Here is a 17,552-nt window from a genome sequence, read left to right as displayed (position 1 = left end):
GGACCAGGTAGCACAGTCTTCGTAGTCAGACCTGCATCTGAATCCCAGCTCCACCACTCCCCAGCTACCTGGTCTTGGACAAGTTACATCATCTCTGAGCCTTACTGTCCTGAGTTGGTAAAATGGAGGTGACTATACCGGTCACACAGAACTCTTGTGAGTACTAACGGGATTTAGGAAAAGCAGGCCCTCCACACTCAAGGCCCTCAACACTCTAAATATTACTTTATGGCTAATGATTTCTACAAACACTTGCTGTGGACTTTGTTGGTTGACATCTCAGAAGCCATGTCATCTGTCTCCTGCACTGCAGCAGACCTGTGTTTGGATAACATGGGTCCCACCTCCCACTTAACCCATTTCCCCTGTGTAGCACTGGTCCAAAGATGGCTATGGAACCCCGGTTGGCCCAACTGGAGAGAAATCCGGTTGAGGAGGAGGAGCAATGTGGCTGGTGTTAGCCCTCTTGCAATTATAAGGGAAGTTTGCATTAGAATGATACAGACATTGTAGAGGACAACTGGGTGAAAAGAATCTCACCATTAGATCAAGCCTTACCTGAAGCCACTGTCAGTTACATGAAATAATCCACTTAGTTGAAAGTCAGATAGAGACAGATTTTCTATATGTGCTGGGGGAAATGACCCATAATTACTCAAGAGATGATTCTAAGAGAGATGACTGGAGACATTTGATTGTAAAGGTCACAGAGCCAGCCCAAATCATTAACCCATTGATGAAGTGCAAACACATGAAGCTGTGATAAGGGGACGTGGAGGATAATCAGCAAGAGCGATGCCGAAGACGTGGGAAGGGAAGGGTCAGCATTTTACAGGAGTGACAATTCTCCCAGTGAGGCGATGAGGAGCCACCAGGCCCCCACCTCCTTTCACTGTCTGTTCCTGGTGGTTGGTTAAGTAATACCTTCTGCTAACCACAGGATAGGGCGGTGGGGGGAAGGGCTCCTTGACAGGGTTGTTGAACCCCCGAAGCAGCTAACTTTGGAACCACCATACGTCCAATATCTTGTCATGTGTGATATATTTCCTGTTGTTTAAGCCACGTAAAGGGTCTTTGGCATTGATATCACATCAGTGGCATCTCCAAAAGACCTCTAAGAACCATCAGCAAAATTCCCAAAGCAAATGAAAACAACTATAATCTGATTTGAATAGATAGATATATCCACAAAGCGCATCAAGGGCAACTAAAAAAAAAAATCAAATGACTACAGACATTAAAAGTAAAAGATCAGGAAGCTTGTAAAGTCAAAAGGAGTTGCCTAGCAACTGAAGCAGGACTATGAAAGAATATAATCCATTTTCCACTCCATCACCAGCAAAGTTAGAGTATTCTACACCTAGAAAATGAAGGTAAGTTCTGCAGGCCTTTATTTGTTCAAGAAATGACAATCTGCTCTGGGCTGGACATTGTGTTGGGTGTCTCCAGACACAAGCAAGGGGAATTAAGACACGAACAAAATCAACAGGCCAAGGACGTGCGTGCAGTACAGGGGTCTGAGGGAGAATTATGCCTAGAGACCTACGGTAGAATAAACCCTGAGATCCGTGGCTTGGAAGGGAAGTTTTGGGGATTGGGCGGCTGAGATGGAAAGTGACCGGAAGGATGGGCAGGGGCCAGGTATGGAGGGAGGGCAGGCAGGCAGGCGGCATGGGTGTTTACATCACATCCCTTCACTGGGCCTTGGTTTCCTTGCACTGGAAGGACGTGGTTGGTGCTGAGGGGAGCAGGTATCAGGGAGGCATCTCAACATTATCCACAGCAGAGGACATGCCTTCAGTTGCAGGTAGACCCGTTGCAGGGTCAAGGAGAAGAGCAAGGAAGCCTAATCAGTTGGTTAAAATGAATCTTACCAACTCGCCTGTTCTGCATGTCATCCCGTTTCCTGTTTCCATGTCTTTGAACTCTAAGGGGATGGGGGGGTGGCAGGGAGGAATGTCAAAAGGGACGGGCGTAACCTTCCAACTTCAACCCAAGTCCTTCCTTTGTGGCCTGTCTTCTCGGGAATCCTGGCTCGTGAAAGTAAAATTCACAGGGGCAGGTTGACAAATGTGAGACACAGATGAAACTGTCCTATCAAACACTTAGCACCGATATCTCCTCAACATTTGGAAGGGGCTCGGAGTCTTTTTTTTCTCATTGTGATTGAATATGTAGTTTCTTAAAATCAGTACATCTGCTCACTTAGATCACTGACTGTGGTGTCTTAAGATATCTCTACAGATTCCTCTTTCCCAAAAGTTGTTCTTTCCAGAGAAAAGGAAAGAGTAACCAATAGACCCCCAAAGACCTAAACTTCTCGAGGCTACTTACCTTCTATAGCAAGAGTCGACAAGCTTTTTCCATAAAGGGGCAGATGGTAAACACTTCAGGCTTTGTGGGCCACATCTGCTGTCAGATGCCCCCTAACCGGAGGAGCACGGCTGCCTTCCAATAACCATCTTTACAAAACCAGGTGGCAGGCTCCTATCAAATGCTGCTGTTTTTATTTCAAAGGACTTGGAGACAGTACAACCTCTTTGACACAAGCTTTTTTAAAACAAACAAACAAACAAACAAACAAAAACCAAACCAAACCATTGCGATGCTGTGTGTCTTTACCTGTCCTGTTGGCATGCCCACATCTGGGGAAAACAAGAAAGGGGAGCGTGATCCTGGGAAGCCTCTCTCACCCATTTCCGGCGCGGTGCCTACCTTCCGCCATGGCCTTGATGTCATCAAGCACGGGCATCACTTTAGGTCTTAGCTGTTCGTGAATTCCGCCTCCTAGCAATGACTTAATATCTAAATGTAAAGAAGCAGAAGGGGCTGTGAGGGTAGGCTCCATGAGTTTCCTCTCCTCTTACCCGCATTTTCCTCCCGCTGCAGGATGTCCTCCCTTGGAAAGTCGTCTGGGGTCTCGCCTGCCCTGAAAGCCCTCTTTTCATCCTCGACCCCATTTAGGTGTTGATTCTTGGGGAGATTTCTTCACGCTGTCCAAAGTTCCCACACGAGCAGTCTCCCGTGAAAAAGCAATCAGCACAGACTGGGTATTTAATCTTACAGGTGTCCCCTGCTGGTTTTGCAGCGAGATGAGCCCATACAGAGACGCGAGAGCGGCGCCGCCCCAGCGCCTTCCTCGGGAATCACACGCAGCATCTCAGGGTGGAGCCCCAGAACTCTGGGCTTCGACTCCAGCGACTGTGTGCATCCGCTAGCATGAGGAAAGCCTAAGAGAGGTGACTTTTGGGGTCTGGGAACGCTCCAAAGAGCTTCCATATAAATTAAAGGTAAATTGTTTCTTTGCTTTATGCCATTTCAGGTTACAAGAGTATTCACAGGAACGCTCAGCTTTTGGGTAGCAGAAAACCTGTCCTAGGAACTCAGTGTTTATAAAGTTAAGCCGTGTGTCTCTGATCTCTTCAGCTAGGCCAGGGTTTCCCAACAATGACACCACGGATATTTTGAGCTGGATAATTCTTCGTGGTGGGGGCTGTCTTGTGGGTTGTAGGGCGTTTGGAAGCCTCCCTGGGCTCTACCCACAGAAGACAGCAGCACTGCACCCCCCCCCCAACCTGTTGGGACAAACAAAATGTCTCCAGATGTTGCCAGATGGTGCCTGGAAGGCAAAACAGCCCCTGGGGGAGAACCGCTGAGCAAGGCCTTGTGGGACCTCCTCGGGGACCTGCAGGGACCAGCACTGCCCACCCCCCTATTTCTGAAGCCCACCGGTTTCTCTGGGGAGCCCATCTCCATCTGTAACAGTGGACCTAACAGAGACCCATTTCCTCCGTCACCTGGGGAAGGCAGAATGAGCTCTTGTGACCACAAGAAAGCATAGGCATTCTTACCATAAAGGCTGGGTTTTACTCATCGGGTGACAAACAGAAAACTGTCTCTAACTCTAGGGAATTGTTCTTCTTTGCTCCAACTTTGATGCAGAGGTTGTAGAAATGGCATACTTGATCACTTGGCCCATGTTTCATGGGAGATGGCCAGAGCATCTTCTAGACCAACCAACCAACCAACCAACCAACCAACCAACCAACCAAGTTGAGGCAACTTTAAGTTTTACTCACTATCCAGATCTGAGAATGCCTTTTTCTTCGTGGTTGCATACTGGCTCAGTACATAGTTGATTTGCTAAAAAAAAAAAAAAAAAAATTGTATGAAATTCTGCTAAAGTCCAAAGCCACAATAAAGAGAGATTTAACAAAAACTATTCTGAATCAGAACATCTTAAAAAGAAAGCAGGTTCCTAGAGATACTTGTATTTTCTGGTACCCAGACTTCTTAATAATACTCCAAAACTTCTTGGCTTAGGAAATAGGATTTCTAATTTCTCCTGATTCTGTGCATTGGCTCTGTGGAGAGTCGGGGTGGGGCCAGCATGGCTGGGGACAAACGGGTCCCTCCCCTGACGTGGCCTCTCATCTTCTAAGTGGCAGGTCTGGGTGTTTTCACACCATGGTCTCGGCAGCAAGAGAGCAAGAGTGGACACTGTGAGGTCTCTGAAAGCCTGAGGTCAGAGCTAGTGCAAAGTTGCACTCACTGCGTTCTTTTTGTCAAAGCAAATCACAGGCACGGACCAGATTCAAGGGATTGGAAACAGATCCACCTCTACAAGCGAGGGACTAAAAAGAATGTGAGGCCGTCTGTAATCTACTGCAGTAGGACCAATCATTACATTCAGTGGCTACGACCGAGCTGGCTTCCAGAGCCGCTGCTTACCCTCCTGTCTTCTGGGCCCTAGTGGACCTGCTTCCCCACACCCTCTGCGACACTGGGTGTTACCATTGGTTGAATAGCCAGTGCCAATCCCCTCAGTGAAAATGTACATGAGTATTTAAATTTTCATTTTTCCAAATACTAGAGTAAGGTTAAATATCTTATTATGCTTGGGGCCAATTATATTTCCTCGTTAAATTGACTATTCACATTCTGTCCATTTTTTATACATTTGTTAGACCTCTTCATATATTTTGAACTAGATAAGTTTCCCCCAAAGTCATGACCATTTACGATCCTTCCAAGATTCCGAAAGCAATCCCAAAGTTCACCGTCCATGACCGCTATATATTTAACGTTGCCACCTTTTTAGGAAAAGGGTTTTACTTCAGAGTCTTTAGAATGGTGGGTAAAAAAATATGAATTTTTATTCACGGATGGGGAAAAGGAAACATTTCCCTCTTATAAAGCTCTGAATAAAATTAACTTCTCGAACCTCAATATTAAAAAAAATGCTTGCAGTTTTTGCTCTTTTAGTTCCAACCCCATTTTTAAACACTGGTACAATATTTGATATGTTAGTATTGTTTAGAATATAACAAACTTCAAAGAGCACATCTCTTTGTGAAAAAGCCCATAGATTCTGGCGGGCTCTGATGAGGGAATTCAACAGGAAGGCATCCTTCTCCACATACTGGTACCCATGAACTCATCATCAATTATTTGGTCTGGTATATACTCAGATATTTTTAAAAACAATATTCTCTACAGGCAAGACATCACATGCTTCTGGGATACAGAAAAACCTGCCCTCCAGCAACCCCATCCCCCTTCTTCCAAAAACAACTTGTGTGTGTGTGTGTGGGGGGGAACGTGTGTGTGTATCCCCCCTCCCAAGGAATTCTACACATCTATGCAGAGATGAGCAAATGGGTGTTTATAAAGCAGAAAACTCTTGAAAGTCTTGTCTCATGACAAGAGTAGCTTCACGCAAACCATGCGCGGTTAACTATATTGCTAAAGAGAAAAGACAATGGCACCCAAAGATTTTTCTTTCTAAGAAAAATCACGAGACCCATAAAATAGTTAAGCAGTTATATAATAAATACTATAATTTGATGTCATACCTTAAAATAAAGGAAAATAAAATAATAAAATAACGACACCAGTTCTGAAATGATGCTTTTGTATGCTTTTGAAAATTACTCACTGGGCCTTTAGTGCTTCATCTACAAAGTTCAAAGGTAGCACCTGTCTACTCTGATTTTCTGGGCTTCTAGAAGTCCAAATGAGATTCCACATATACACAGGGACTCAGGAAGGCCCCACACACCAAACGTCTTTGTGGTTTTTACCTCTGGCGTCCCATTCAGGAGGGTTCTCAAGTCTTTGAAATTGCTGTCTGCCAACTCCCGAGTCTTTTCGATCTGGGTCCTCAGGTGGTGGTTTGCTACAAAGCCATAGATGATGCCCACGCTGCCGGAAATGGGAAAGAGAAGGAAGGGCATTTACTATGTGACCCGTGGTCTTCTGGCCAGCAGAGTAGCCCAGCAGATGTAAGGGGAGCAGGGCTCCCGAGCCGGGGGGGGGGCCCAGGAGGGCGGGACCTTCTCCCCCACCTGCCCCTCCCCCACTGCTGCAGCCTTCCCGCCAAGATCCCAGAATCCAACATGTAGACCACAACATGGGACTCAGTCCTCTCACATGAGACACACAGCCATTTAAGATGTATTGTTCTGTTAAATACAAATCTTATAAATGGAGAAAGTTCCCACTAAATTGTGGAGAGAACAGAAGGAGCAATATTTGTAAGGCAGTGTGTGCAAGAGAGCGTCATTCCTGCCCACATGGGAGAATGTGGGTGCACACTGTCCTGCCCAGTGCCTACACAAGCACACCCCACGTGCATACCTCTGCTCCCTCCAAAGAAAACTATCAGGAAAAATACCAAAATGATAAGAATGGTATGGGTTTCCTAACATTTTTTTGCTCTAATTGTCTTTATTATTTTTTTATTGTCCAGGTGGAAAAGAAACATGAGTACTTTAGTATTAAACTGCCATATGAAAAGTTGCAAACAGTAGCATCATATTGTATCATTCTATTTTATATAATGTACAAAATCAAGAAACCAATGGTGCTAAAAGTCAGTGTATTTGGGGGGGGTGACTAATAACTTCATAACATCATTGACGTGCTCACATCATGCAAGTTGATGCCTACGTACTTATGATACGGACACTCTTCTCTATGGGCTCTTAATGTTAACTAGTTACTAACAATCCCCTGACTTAAATTAACTTGACCAGTTGGTTTGTTTTTGTGTTAAAGCCTTCCAACGTTAAAATGTTTCATTGAAAATTGTTAATTACCAAGGCCCTTCTGGATTCAGCCACTAGATGGCAGCAAGGAATTAGCTAAACTCCTAACAACAGTATTTAACCCACAGAAATTAATGACAAAATTGTTCGTTTGTAACCATCCAATGGAAGGTGTGGATAGGTTTCTAGAACAAAGTTTTGCAAATAATAGGCAAACTTGTTCCCAGGCAACTCCTCAGTCTTGAGAAATGGGGATAATCATTCGCCCTATTTACAGTTATGATTCACTCCAAGCAGCATTGGTTCATTGCTGGTCTCGCTTAAAACATATTTTCCCATTGCAGTATTACATAGGTACATTAGGTTTTCCAAACCAATCTGAAAAAAGTCTGTAACACATACTGTTGAACAACATTTCTTATGGTTAACAAGTTGCCATGGAACGGAATGTGACCTAGGGTAGGAACATAAGATGTGGGTTCTAATCCCACTGTTGCCCCTAACTCACACCATGGGAGCTTGAGAAAGTCACTTTCTTTCTGTGAGCTTCGGCTGGTATTGCAAAACTGAAAATTAAATTGGATAAGTACTTCTCAACCTGTAAAGGAGAGGGGGTACTGGATGTCCACAAGGTCTCCAAGAACTTATTTTATATTATTTTTAAAGATTTTATTCATTTATTTGAGAGAAACAGAGAGTGAGAGAGAGAGCACAAGCAGGTGGAGGGGTAGAGGGAGAAGCAGACTCCCCGCTGAGTAGGGAGCCCAATGCAGGACTTGATCCCAGGACCTGAGCTAAAGGCAGATGCTTAATCGACTAAGCCACCCAGGTGCCCCTCCAAGACCTTTTTTTAAAGTTTGGGTTCATGTTGATGGTAATTAAAAAAAAATGAACATTAACAATAGTCTGTGCCATTTGGAATGACCACCTTACAATCCATCTTTGCCATTCTGAAGTCTGCATTGGTATTTACCAGACAGGCAATATACCGTAAAAATAATAGTTATTAAATGATGCGCTCATGCAGAATAAGGCCAAATGACTTTGGAGTAGTGTGAACAGAAGAAGAGAAAAAGTTGGCTTGTAGCAATGCACCTGAAGCTTTATTTGCATTGCCCAATTTCAAGCATTCTATCTCATGATGAGTCAGGGCCACCACCTGAATACACCTGCCCACCACAGGATTTCAAGCTGGAGGCCCCTTGCTCTCTCTCCCCAGCAAGCCCACATTGTCATTCATCATGCTCCAGACCCATTTTGTCACAGAGGAAGTCAAAATGAACTTGGAAAACAAACAGGTCCAAGTTCACTTGGCTTTCACTCAATGGGAGAAGAACCTCCTTGCCTTGAACTCTCAGAGAACTCTCCCTGAAATTCGGGTGGGCTATTTCTCACTTCATACTCTCGGTTGCCCTATTTCTACCTATGTTTGATTTCCCTAGAAAGAGGTGGAAACTGCTTCTTTGTCAACTTTGGGTAAATGATGGGTCTCTTGTCCATGGTGGGTGCTCAGTGAAAGTGGGTTTACGGACTGGGCTTTGTTTAATTTGATCCATTTAGAAGATTAGCCCTATGTTTGGAGTGTCTAGTCCATAAACTGTCTTTGTTCCTTTACTGAATAAATGCCTTTACTCAAAATATCATCAATCAGTAAAATGAATTGCAATACAACTTTGCAATAAAACACTGAATTTCAATGCAATATATTTAAAAAGACCTACATTTCTGCCAATCATTTATGGATCCAATTAAAATGAAAGCATTGGTCTTTTTCAGAAAACAAACTGTCCTAAACAGAATTCTGGAATAAAACTCAGCAACTTTCAAAGCTAATTTTCAGACCTATAACACATTGTAAATCTTATATTTAAATTAAGGATGGCAAATTCAAAAGTCTACATGGGCAGGCAGAAAGCACAAAGGGCAAGTGTACGGTGTGAACCTCTGGGAGCTGGGAGGTCGCAGGTGGGAGTCGGGGAGATGCTCTGTCTAGCAAGTGCCACCATGATGCGAGACCGGTATTGCCAGATCTTCTAATTATTCACAAAAATCTGGAAATCTGGATTTTTATGTAAAATCTTCTCTTTTTAAATATTGCCCACTAATTAAAAAAACTAAATTCTATGCAAACTCCGTTTGTCATCTCTAATTTAAACTCCTATTTATTTGTTTATTTATTTATTTAAGATTTATTTTATTTATCTTTTAGAGAGAGAATGCATGCGCATGGGTGGGGGAGGGGCAGAGGGAGAAGGAGAGGGAGAGAATCTTAAGCCGACTTCCCCCTGAGATCATGACCTGAGCTGAAATCAAGAGTCAGACACTTAACTGACTGAGCCACCCAGGTGCCCTTTAAAACTCCTATTTAAACACAAATAGAGAATAAAGAAGTTATGCTTTTGTTGCCCTTGATTTACAAAGTCCTTATTATTCAATACATTTTTTAAGCAAAAAAAAAATCACATGAATTAATATTTTTGGTTTTTTTTTTAAACAGCCATCAGTCAACCATTAGAATAGGAGAATCCTGAGGGAAATTTGCCTCACACAAAAAGGGAATAAAATTTCAAGGACTATTAGCAATCTGGCACTTGACGTGTGTTTTTATGCAGTACAACAAAATCTCTTGAAATTTTTAGCTGAAGACAGGAATTTTAATTTTTATGGCATATTAGTTTTACATCTTCTATATTTTATTATGGACAGGCCAATTTTCTCCCATATACACTTAAAAGTAAATAAAGCTTTTGAAAGACTAAGGATAAACCTTTAAGATTTGTAGCAATTTTTTCCCTACCAATTTCCACTGACTTAATGAAATTAGCCAATAAAAGTCAATTAAATGCTTTCAGTCTATAACTGATCTCTTATTTTTTAAAGATAATTTTTAAATTTTAATGTTAAATAACTATCCCCCTCTCATTCACATTAAGAAAGTCTCACGATTTTCAGGCGTGCTAGTTCAGTTTCTCTTCTAGAACCCTGTGGCCTCTAAGCCAGGAATTGATCATCACAATCCTAATTAAAAAAAAAATGAATTTTGAAAATAGCCATCTTCCTGACAGAGACTGGGATTCAATTTTCACCATGGCAGTTGGCAAAAGCTGACTTACTATACTCAGAAACTTAGAAATACACTGCAAAAATGAAGGGGTGGCTGTTTGATCCTGTTTTGTTGTTGTCTATCACCCTTTTGGAATTCTGAAAAACACAGTGATGACAAAGCACAAAGGAAAGAAAGGAGAGGAAACTTGGCTTTTTCTGGAGTCAGACACATCTGTTGGAACCGTCTACAGCGAGAGGTGGAAATTCAATCTTCTGCCGATGGTCAAACAGACTTACATAAACATATGTCAACGTCTGTGAATTCAAACATTCCACAGCTGCCTTTGGAAAAGCTCAGAGAGAGAACATGACTACATATATTCCATGTATACGAGGGGGCCTTTCTCCTCCACAAACTATGCCTTTCTCAATTAAAAAAAAAGATTTAATTTGTTTTAAATGAAAAAAAAGGATGGATGAAAAATAAGAGTACTCAAGATGAAAGGCTCAGTTGTTAAGCATCTGCCTTCGGCTCAGGTCATGATCCCAGGGTCCTGGGATTGAACCCCGCATCGGGCTCCCTGCTCCACCAGGAGCCTGCTTCTTCCTCTCCCATTCCCCCTGCTTGTGTTCCATCTCTGGCTGTCTCTCTGTCTATGTCAAATAAATAAATCAAATCTTTAAAACAAAAACAAAAACAAAAAAACCAACCAACTTCAGGATTAACTGTAATGTAGTATAAAGCCACAAAATGATGTTGAGCTTGATAAAAGGCAAGTAGACTGCTCTGGGTTTATCAAAGGGTTTTTTTTAAAAAAATCATATCCAAAGATTATTCATCAGTTGTATCCAATCTCTGCTGAGGTCCGTAGAAACCCGGAGGCTATACCTCCTTTTCTTTCTCTTTCTGCCTTCTAACTTTGTTACTTTGTTGACATTATTTTGCCTGTTATCTTTTTTTTTTTGAGAGAGAGAGAGAGATCGCTCATGGCCAGAGCAGGGGGGAGGGGCAGAGGAAGAGGCAGAGAAAATCTTAAGTAGACTTCACACCCAGCACAGGGCTTGGCTAGTTTTTTTTTTTTTTAAAGATTTTGTTTATTTATTTGAGATAGAGAGAGAGAGAGAGTGAGCATGTGGAGGGCAGAGGGAGAAGCAGACTCCCCGCTGAGCACGGAACCTGACGCAGGACTTGATCCCAGGACCCTGAGATCACGACCTGAGGGGAAGGCAGATGCTTAACCGACTGAGCCACCCTGGCGCCCCTATTTTTGGCTAGTTTTGATTATTTGCAAATAAAATAGAGCTACTATTCAACTCGCATGTTGAAAATACTTGCAAACCAATAGAGGTTTCAAAAGAAAGACATCATAATAGCTACTCCAAATTTACAAATGTAAGCCAAGAAGTTTAAACTTCTAGTGTGAGTTTAAGGTAAACTAGACAGTCTCAAATACTACTCTTTTTTAGGGCTATTTATGATTCATATAGAAATTCAATATATAATGTAAAATTTGTTTTAAATTGTCACTTAGCCTCAAATAGGTGATCAACTTTGTTTTAATTATATTGAAATTTGAAGATGTGGTTTTTAAATTAATAAATTTTACTTGGGTGGGGAAACATCTTTTCTTTTTATACAATTTTAAGATTTTTATTTATTTATTTATTTGACAGAGAGAGAGACAAAGAGAGAAAGAAAGAAAGCATAAGCAGGGGGAGCGGCAGGCAGAGGGAAGGAGAGAAGCAGACTCCCCGCTGAGCAGGGAGCCCGATGTGGGGCTCGATCCGGGGACCCTGGGATCATGACCTGAGCCGAAGGCAGACACTTAACCGACTGAGCCACCCACGCACCCCTGGGGAAACATATCTAAACTGAATGTAAAGAAGGCTATACAGAATCACAGCATGTCTTTGTTTAAAGAATTTTCTAAACTAAAATATCCCTGGGAGAGAAAGAAAAAAGAACTTATCTAAATTTATTTGATGGATCTGAGTTTTGAAGAATAAAAAAAATTGTAGCATTCATTTTACATATAAATGAAAGCCGAGTTTATTTCTGACTTTGTAGCTTTATTGTTCACATATTTTGTTACTTTAAAAAATTTTTTAAAGATTTTATTTACTTGAGAGAGAGAGAGAGAGAGAGAGCGTGAGCAGGGGGAGGGGCAAAGGGAGAGGGAGAAGCAGATGCCCTATTGAGCAGGGAGCCCTGCATGGAGCCTCACCCAGGCTCAATCCCAGGACCCTGAGATCATGACCTGAGCCAAAGTCAAATGCTTAACCGACTGAGCCACCCAAGCACCCCAGTGGTGTTTTAAACATAATGTAAATAATTCAGACAGTTCAGGGTGAAATATGACACATGTGGACATAATTATTTGTAAATAAAAGCCCCCCCAAAATAAATAAAAATAAAATAGGAACCCCCAAAATAGGAACCCAATATACAACATGTGTTTCATTCAAAAAAAATGTAAAGTCTATTATTACATATGTAAACATTTATTTGGGTAAATAAGTAACTACATGCAACAAAGAGTTTTCCTGAAATTACAGCACATGTATTTATATCAAGTGAAAACTATTAACTTACTGACTAAGTAATCAAGTTACCAAGAAGCCCTAAGGGCAAGTATTTTCAGATGACACTTTGTCTCCTGAGCCTCATCTTTGCTGTCCAGAGTTTGCCTCTAGAGAGGGAGAGGCATGGCTGTCCAAGTCTCGGGATGAATGAAAGATGGAAGTTTTAGGCTTAAAAGAAATGCATAAGCATCTGCTGGGTCTGATAGGTCTTTGGACGGCAAGTGACACTTTCCTGGTAGCTGGGGAGGAGGTAACCACTCCCACAGCTGGAGTGCGGTCTGTGCATTCCTGAAAGTATTTCAAACACAAAGCAGAGAGTCAGGGACATCTGAAATTACCATTGACTTGACCTCAAGCTGTTTTTCATAATTCAAGGTGCAGGAACAGATTCAAGTTATTTACAAAGAGAGCGTTGGAGAGACAGAGAAGAGAAAACAGAAAAGCCCTCCCTGATGGTCAAACAAGGGTGTGTGAAATCAGCAACCCATTCACATGGGTCCAGTTTGCACCTAGACTGTTAAGGTCTATTATTTAACTATTTTCGGAAAAAGTATGTCTTTTAAAAAAAAAACAAAACAACGATGATTGTCCTCGAATCAGTGGTAATGCACTGGCTTTTGGTTTTTGGGGAGATTTTTTTGGTTGATGAAGTTTAATTTTGGGTGCAATGAATTCAGTAGGTAATACCTGAGCGTGGTAGATACTCTCAAAGAGACGAGAAGTCTATCTGCAGTGAGAAGTGATTTCCTTCCTACCCTCCACAACCGGCAAATTGCCTTCCCGGAGGCCACCACTGTTGCCAGGTGGCGAGCCTACCACGTATGCTCTAGGCAAATATAACCAAATGTTTGTGTCTCTCCTTTTTTGTTTTTGTCTTAGGGGCCACGTTCTATACACAGTCTGCAAGCTGCTTCTCTCAACCCATCTCTCCTGGGGACTGTTTCATCTCAGCATGTCTAGAGCTGCCCCATCCCTTCCAATAGGTACAGTGCATTCCGATGAATCATCACCCCACAGTATATATCCTACCAGGACCCTGCTAATGGCCACACTTGCATAACTTTTCTTCTTGGATTTCCAGCTAAAACTTCAGCCGGAAGGCCAACTGAAATTGCTCTGTTTCATTGTGCTCAATTTCTGTTTAATTCTGAATTCTGCTTAAATTCCCTCATCTCAGTTATTTAGCAAAACCCAAAAAATCTTACTCACAGCTACTGAGCAAACGCAGTGCTTGGGAAAATACTGAGGAGGAGGCTGACTCCCGGTCCTCAATATCTCTGTGTCTCCTTGGTGCCTAGCATTATTCACGTCGTGGGCACTTTTAGTTCTGTCGCTAGATGTCAGGACATTCATTGGCTGAATGAATGAGGGGACATGGAACCATGACCAAATATCACAACTAGGGGGCCAGTCACGTGAAGCATGTTGCTCAGCCGAGGATCCTGATTCGCACTTGACAAAATGTTACCCTGTCTTTTTTTTTTTTAAGATTTATTTATTTATCTGAGAAAGACAGAGACAGTGGGGTGGAGCACAGAAGTAGAGGGAGAGAGGGTCCTAAGCAGACTCTGAACTGAGTGTGAAGCCCAACACGGGGCTCAATCTCACAACCGACCCTGAAACCATGACCTGAGCCAAAACGAAGAATTGGACGCTTAACCGACTGTGCCACCCAGGAGTCCCCAGAATGTTGGTGTCTTAAGAGCAGTGTACTGATCTGTCAGTCAGTTGGAAAACTTATGGCAGCAGAAGGAACGGCAGAAGAAACACTCTAAATCATGAAGCATGTTCTAGGCTTCGGGACAGGGTAGCAGCTTAACTGCAAATTCAAGAAAACAGAGTTTATTATTAGAAAGTTAATTCTCTTCTACAATATTCACACATTCCCCAGCTCGGGGACTGTACCTATCCTTCAAGATCCCTTTGAATGTACAAATCAACTAGCAAATGCTCTGCCTTCTGCAGGCCGCCTGTCTCCAACCAGCTATTTCAGGCAGGAGCTGCTGTTCTGGGAGGTAAATACTTCTCGCGGGCCAAGATTTATCAGCTTGTCTTCAACAGGAAAAAATACCAAAGGGTTGGCTTAGCATGTAAATGAGGGCAGCCTGATTACCACGCTAACTTCTGGTTACGGTGACACTGTTGTGAACCATCCTGGACATGCATTTTTGTTCTCTTCTGTTTTATGGGTATGTTGTTGTTGTCCTGCTTTAAACTCATGGGCTTAACAGTTAAAACACGGGCCATTCCTCACCCACCCAAAGCACAAATCCGCTGCCCTCCAAGATGCTACTTGCCTTATGAATATACAAATCACCAGGAGGGAGACCGTAAAGTATTTCCTCAGGAAGGTCCCGTTTTTCTTCTGTCGCTGATGCATTTCTCCACCACACTTGTTACAGCAACGACACAGACCAAAGCAAAACCCCACCAGAGGCATCAGAAAGACAAAGAGCAGTCCCAGGACAACACAAATAATAATCCCGATTTCATAGTAGATAATCTGCAAATCAAACAAAAGAAACAGCGTATACAGTAACACAAAATAACAAGTAGAACATTCCATAGTGTGCATGTTTCATTTGTTTTAACCTATTTGCCAGCGCGAGTTAAATCTTAATGTGTGTATTTCCATCTTGATGCTCCTTTTTTTTTTTTTTTTTTTTAGAGGGAAGGGCAAGGGAAGAGGGAGAGAGAGAATCTTAAGCAGGCTCCGTGCCTAGCGAATGAAGCCTGACACAGGGCTCGATCTCACGACCCTGAGGTCATGACCTGAGCCGAAATCAAGAGTCAGATGCTTAACTGACTGAGTCACCCTGGAGTCCCTTGATGCCCTTTCTTGAAACAGAGGAAACAGATTTGAGTTACCAGAATATGGAACCAAGTGGTTACTATCCTCTTTCAACTCAGGGTAAAATGTCCAAATGCACGGTCAAGTTGCAAATGGCTGAATTTAAACCCCAAAGGTATTTTGTTTGTTTTTAAATGGTATAACACATTTTGGCAGAAATACTTGCATTATGAATAATCTACATATCGGGATGATTTTTCACCAGAAAGACAGGACCAGTAGAAGTTATTAAGGATTCAAAGCAATTTGGATTGGATCAATTCATGACGAATTCATAGTTACAAAAGAATCTGGAATATATCTAAATTTAGAAAAAAGGCTCAGACTTTCTGAGTCAGACATGTTAATCACAGGCCACTCGCTTTGTTTCCCCATCTATAGGCTGGGATTAATAATACATACCTTGTAAGGTCATGTCATTGGGAACATTACAGATAATGTATGATCAGTGATAATGTGCCAAGTGCAGTATGTAGCCTTCATAAGTGGTACCACTCATGCCGTGCTGGTGAGGCTGGGCTTAGTAGCCCATGTCTCAGACAGTCCTATGTTCCTAGGACCTAGCACAACTTCGAGATAGGATCATGTGACCTAAATATATCTTCCAAATCTCTGCTGGGGCTATATTCTGGGATTAAAAAAAAAAATTAATGCACCCGGATGACACAAAACTTGAGTTTATGCCAATGCATGTATACAGTTACTCACATTTCCATAAAGCCAAGCTGAGCCAAGTAAACGAAACACAAGTGTTGCTCCTAGGAGCGAATGTGAGGTCTTAGCACTGAACTGGGAGTCAGAAGACCTGCTTTAAATTCCAGCAGGGGGCTTCTAGTTCCCTAAACCAGAATTAGCATGAACGTCATAAACAGTATTGTAAGGGTCAGATAATTAAATGATTTAAAGTGAAAACAACAGCTAAGTACCCAACACACAGTGAAAAGTCAATCAGTATTAGTTCACTCTGTGGCCAAATGCCTCAGAGCATTGACGTGCACGTGGCACTTGAATATTAATTGACTATCCTTTGATATTAAGGATAAAATGCTAAAAAAAAGTGGTTGAATTTTACTGCATTCATCAAGTACACGCTCCTGCTTAAACTAGGCTGCACCCCACAGTCACGGAGAGTCCCGTGGGGTTGGGGGACCCACATCATTGGCCAATTGAGAAACCGGCCTCAGAAACCCCAAACTCTTCTCAATTTCCCTGTCATTTCCCAGCAAATGTTCTAAATTATTTACTATTTTTCAAAGGGATTTAAAATCCTTTCTGAATCCCAGGAAGACAATGAACCCAAACCCAGGAGAGAAGGTGTTTTGAAATGTTCTCAATGCACTATGTTTAGCTCCAAGTACAAATTTCACACTTTATATACAACCTTTGCAATGCTGCTGACTCAATATTATGTCAAAAAGTATCAGGAACAAGATGTGTCATTTCAAGAGTTCCCTTCTGGGCTGAAGTCTGGCCAAGGTCTGGCAAGGACCTAAATGATTTCCTGATAACACAAGGATCTCCAGGGCGCTCTGTGGATTATGTGGAGGGGGAGATCAGGATTGAAATGTACTGAGATGGGTCGCTATTCTTTGGCGAAGGACTGAAACTGAAAGAGAGGATTAACGACGATTCCATAAACAAAAATGAAGCAAGCCACTTTAGAAACCCCCACAGCGGAGACACAGTGAAGAACAGAAAATCCTGGCAGAAGCATCTCGTTACCTGCTGGCTTTAGACAGAGCAACAAGAAACAGCAAACAAGGACTTTACCTTCAGAGTCAAGACTACATTTTCTGGCTGTGGAAGTCAAAGCAGTTGAGGAGTTGAGGACAGTAAGGCAGAGGCAGCATGCATCAAGAAAACAGAAAAAGTTACATGAGCAATTAACCACAACTGGGAACGTTAATATTCCATACAGAGAAAATCAAGTGAGAGGAGGATCCAACAAGACAGGAACACAAAACTTGAGTGTTATTATTATATGGGCTGCCGAAGCGAGCACAAAACTTGAGTGTTATTAGAGA

The 17,552-nt window shown here is 42.3% G+C and overlaps 1 protein-coding gene across 1 annotated transcript in view; it reads right to left on the bottom strand.

Annotated features, from left to right (window-relative positions):
* The window catches only part of PROM1 (prominin 1), a 98,013-nt gene that overhangs the window by 36,734 nt on the left and 43,727 nt on the right, over positions 1-17,552 (bottom strand). The window contains exons 3-6 of the mRNA XM_028087855.2: positions 14,975-15,180; positions 6,084-6,204; positions 4,080-4,143; positions 2,716-2,805 (exon numbers count right to left, since the gene is read on the bottom strand). Of these exons, the coding sequence (XP_027943656.2) occupies positions 2,716-2,805; positions 4,080-4,143; positions 6,084-6,204; positions 14,975-15,180 (481 nt within the window). The remainder of the gene's footprint in view (positions 1-2,715; positions 2,806-4,079; positions 4,144-6,083; positions 6,205-14,974; positions 15,181-17,552) is intronic.

This window comes from Eumetopias jubatus, unplaced genomic scaffold, assembly GCF_037043125.1.
Source record: "Eumetopias jubatus isolate StellerSeaLion01/CBP00866 unplaced genomic scaffold, mEumJub1_p1.0 scaffold_2, whole genome shotgun sequence".
Classification (NCBI taxonomy): domain Eukaryota; kingdom Metazoa; phylum Chordata; class Mammalia; order Carnivora; family Otariidae; genus Eumetopias; species Eumetopias jubatus.
The sequence above is the reverse complement of the archived record's forward strand: the minus strand, read 5'-3'. Positions and strand labels throughout refer to the sequence as shown.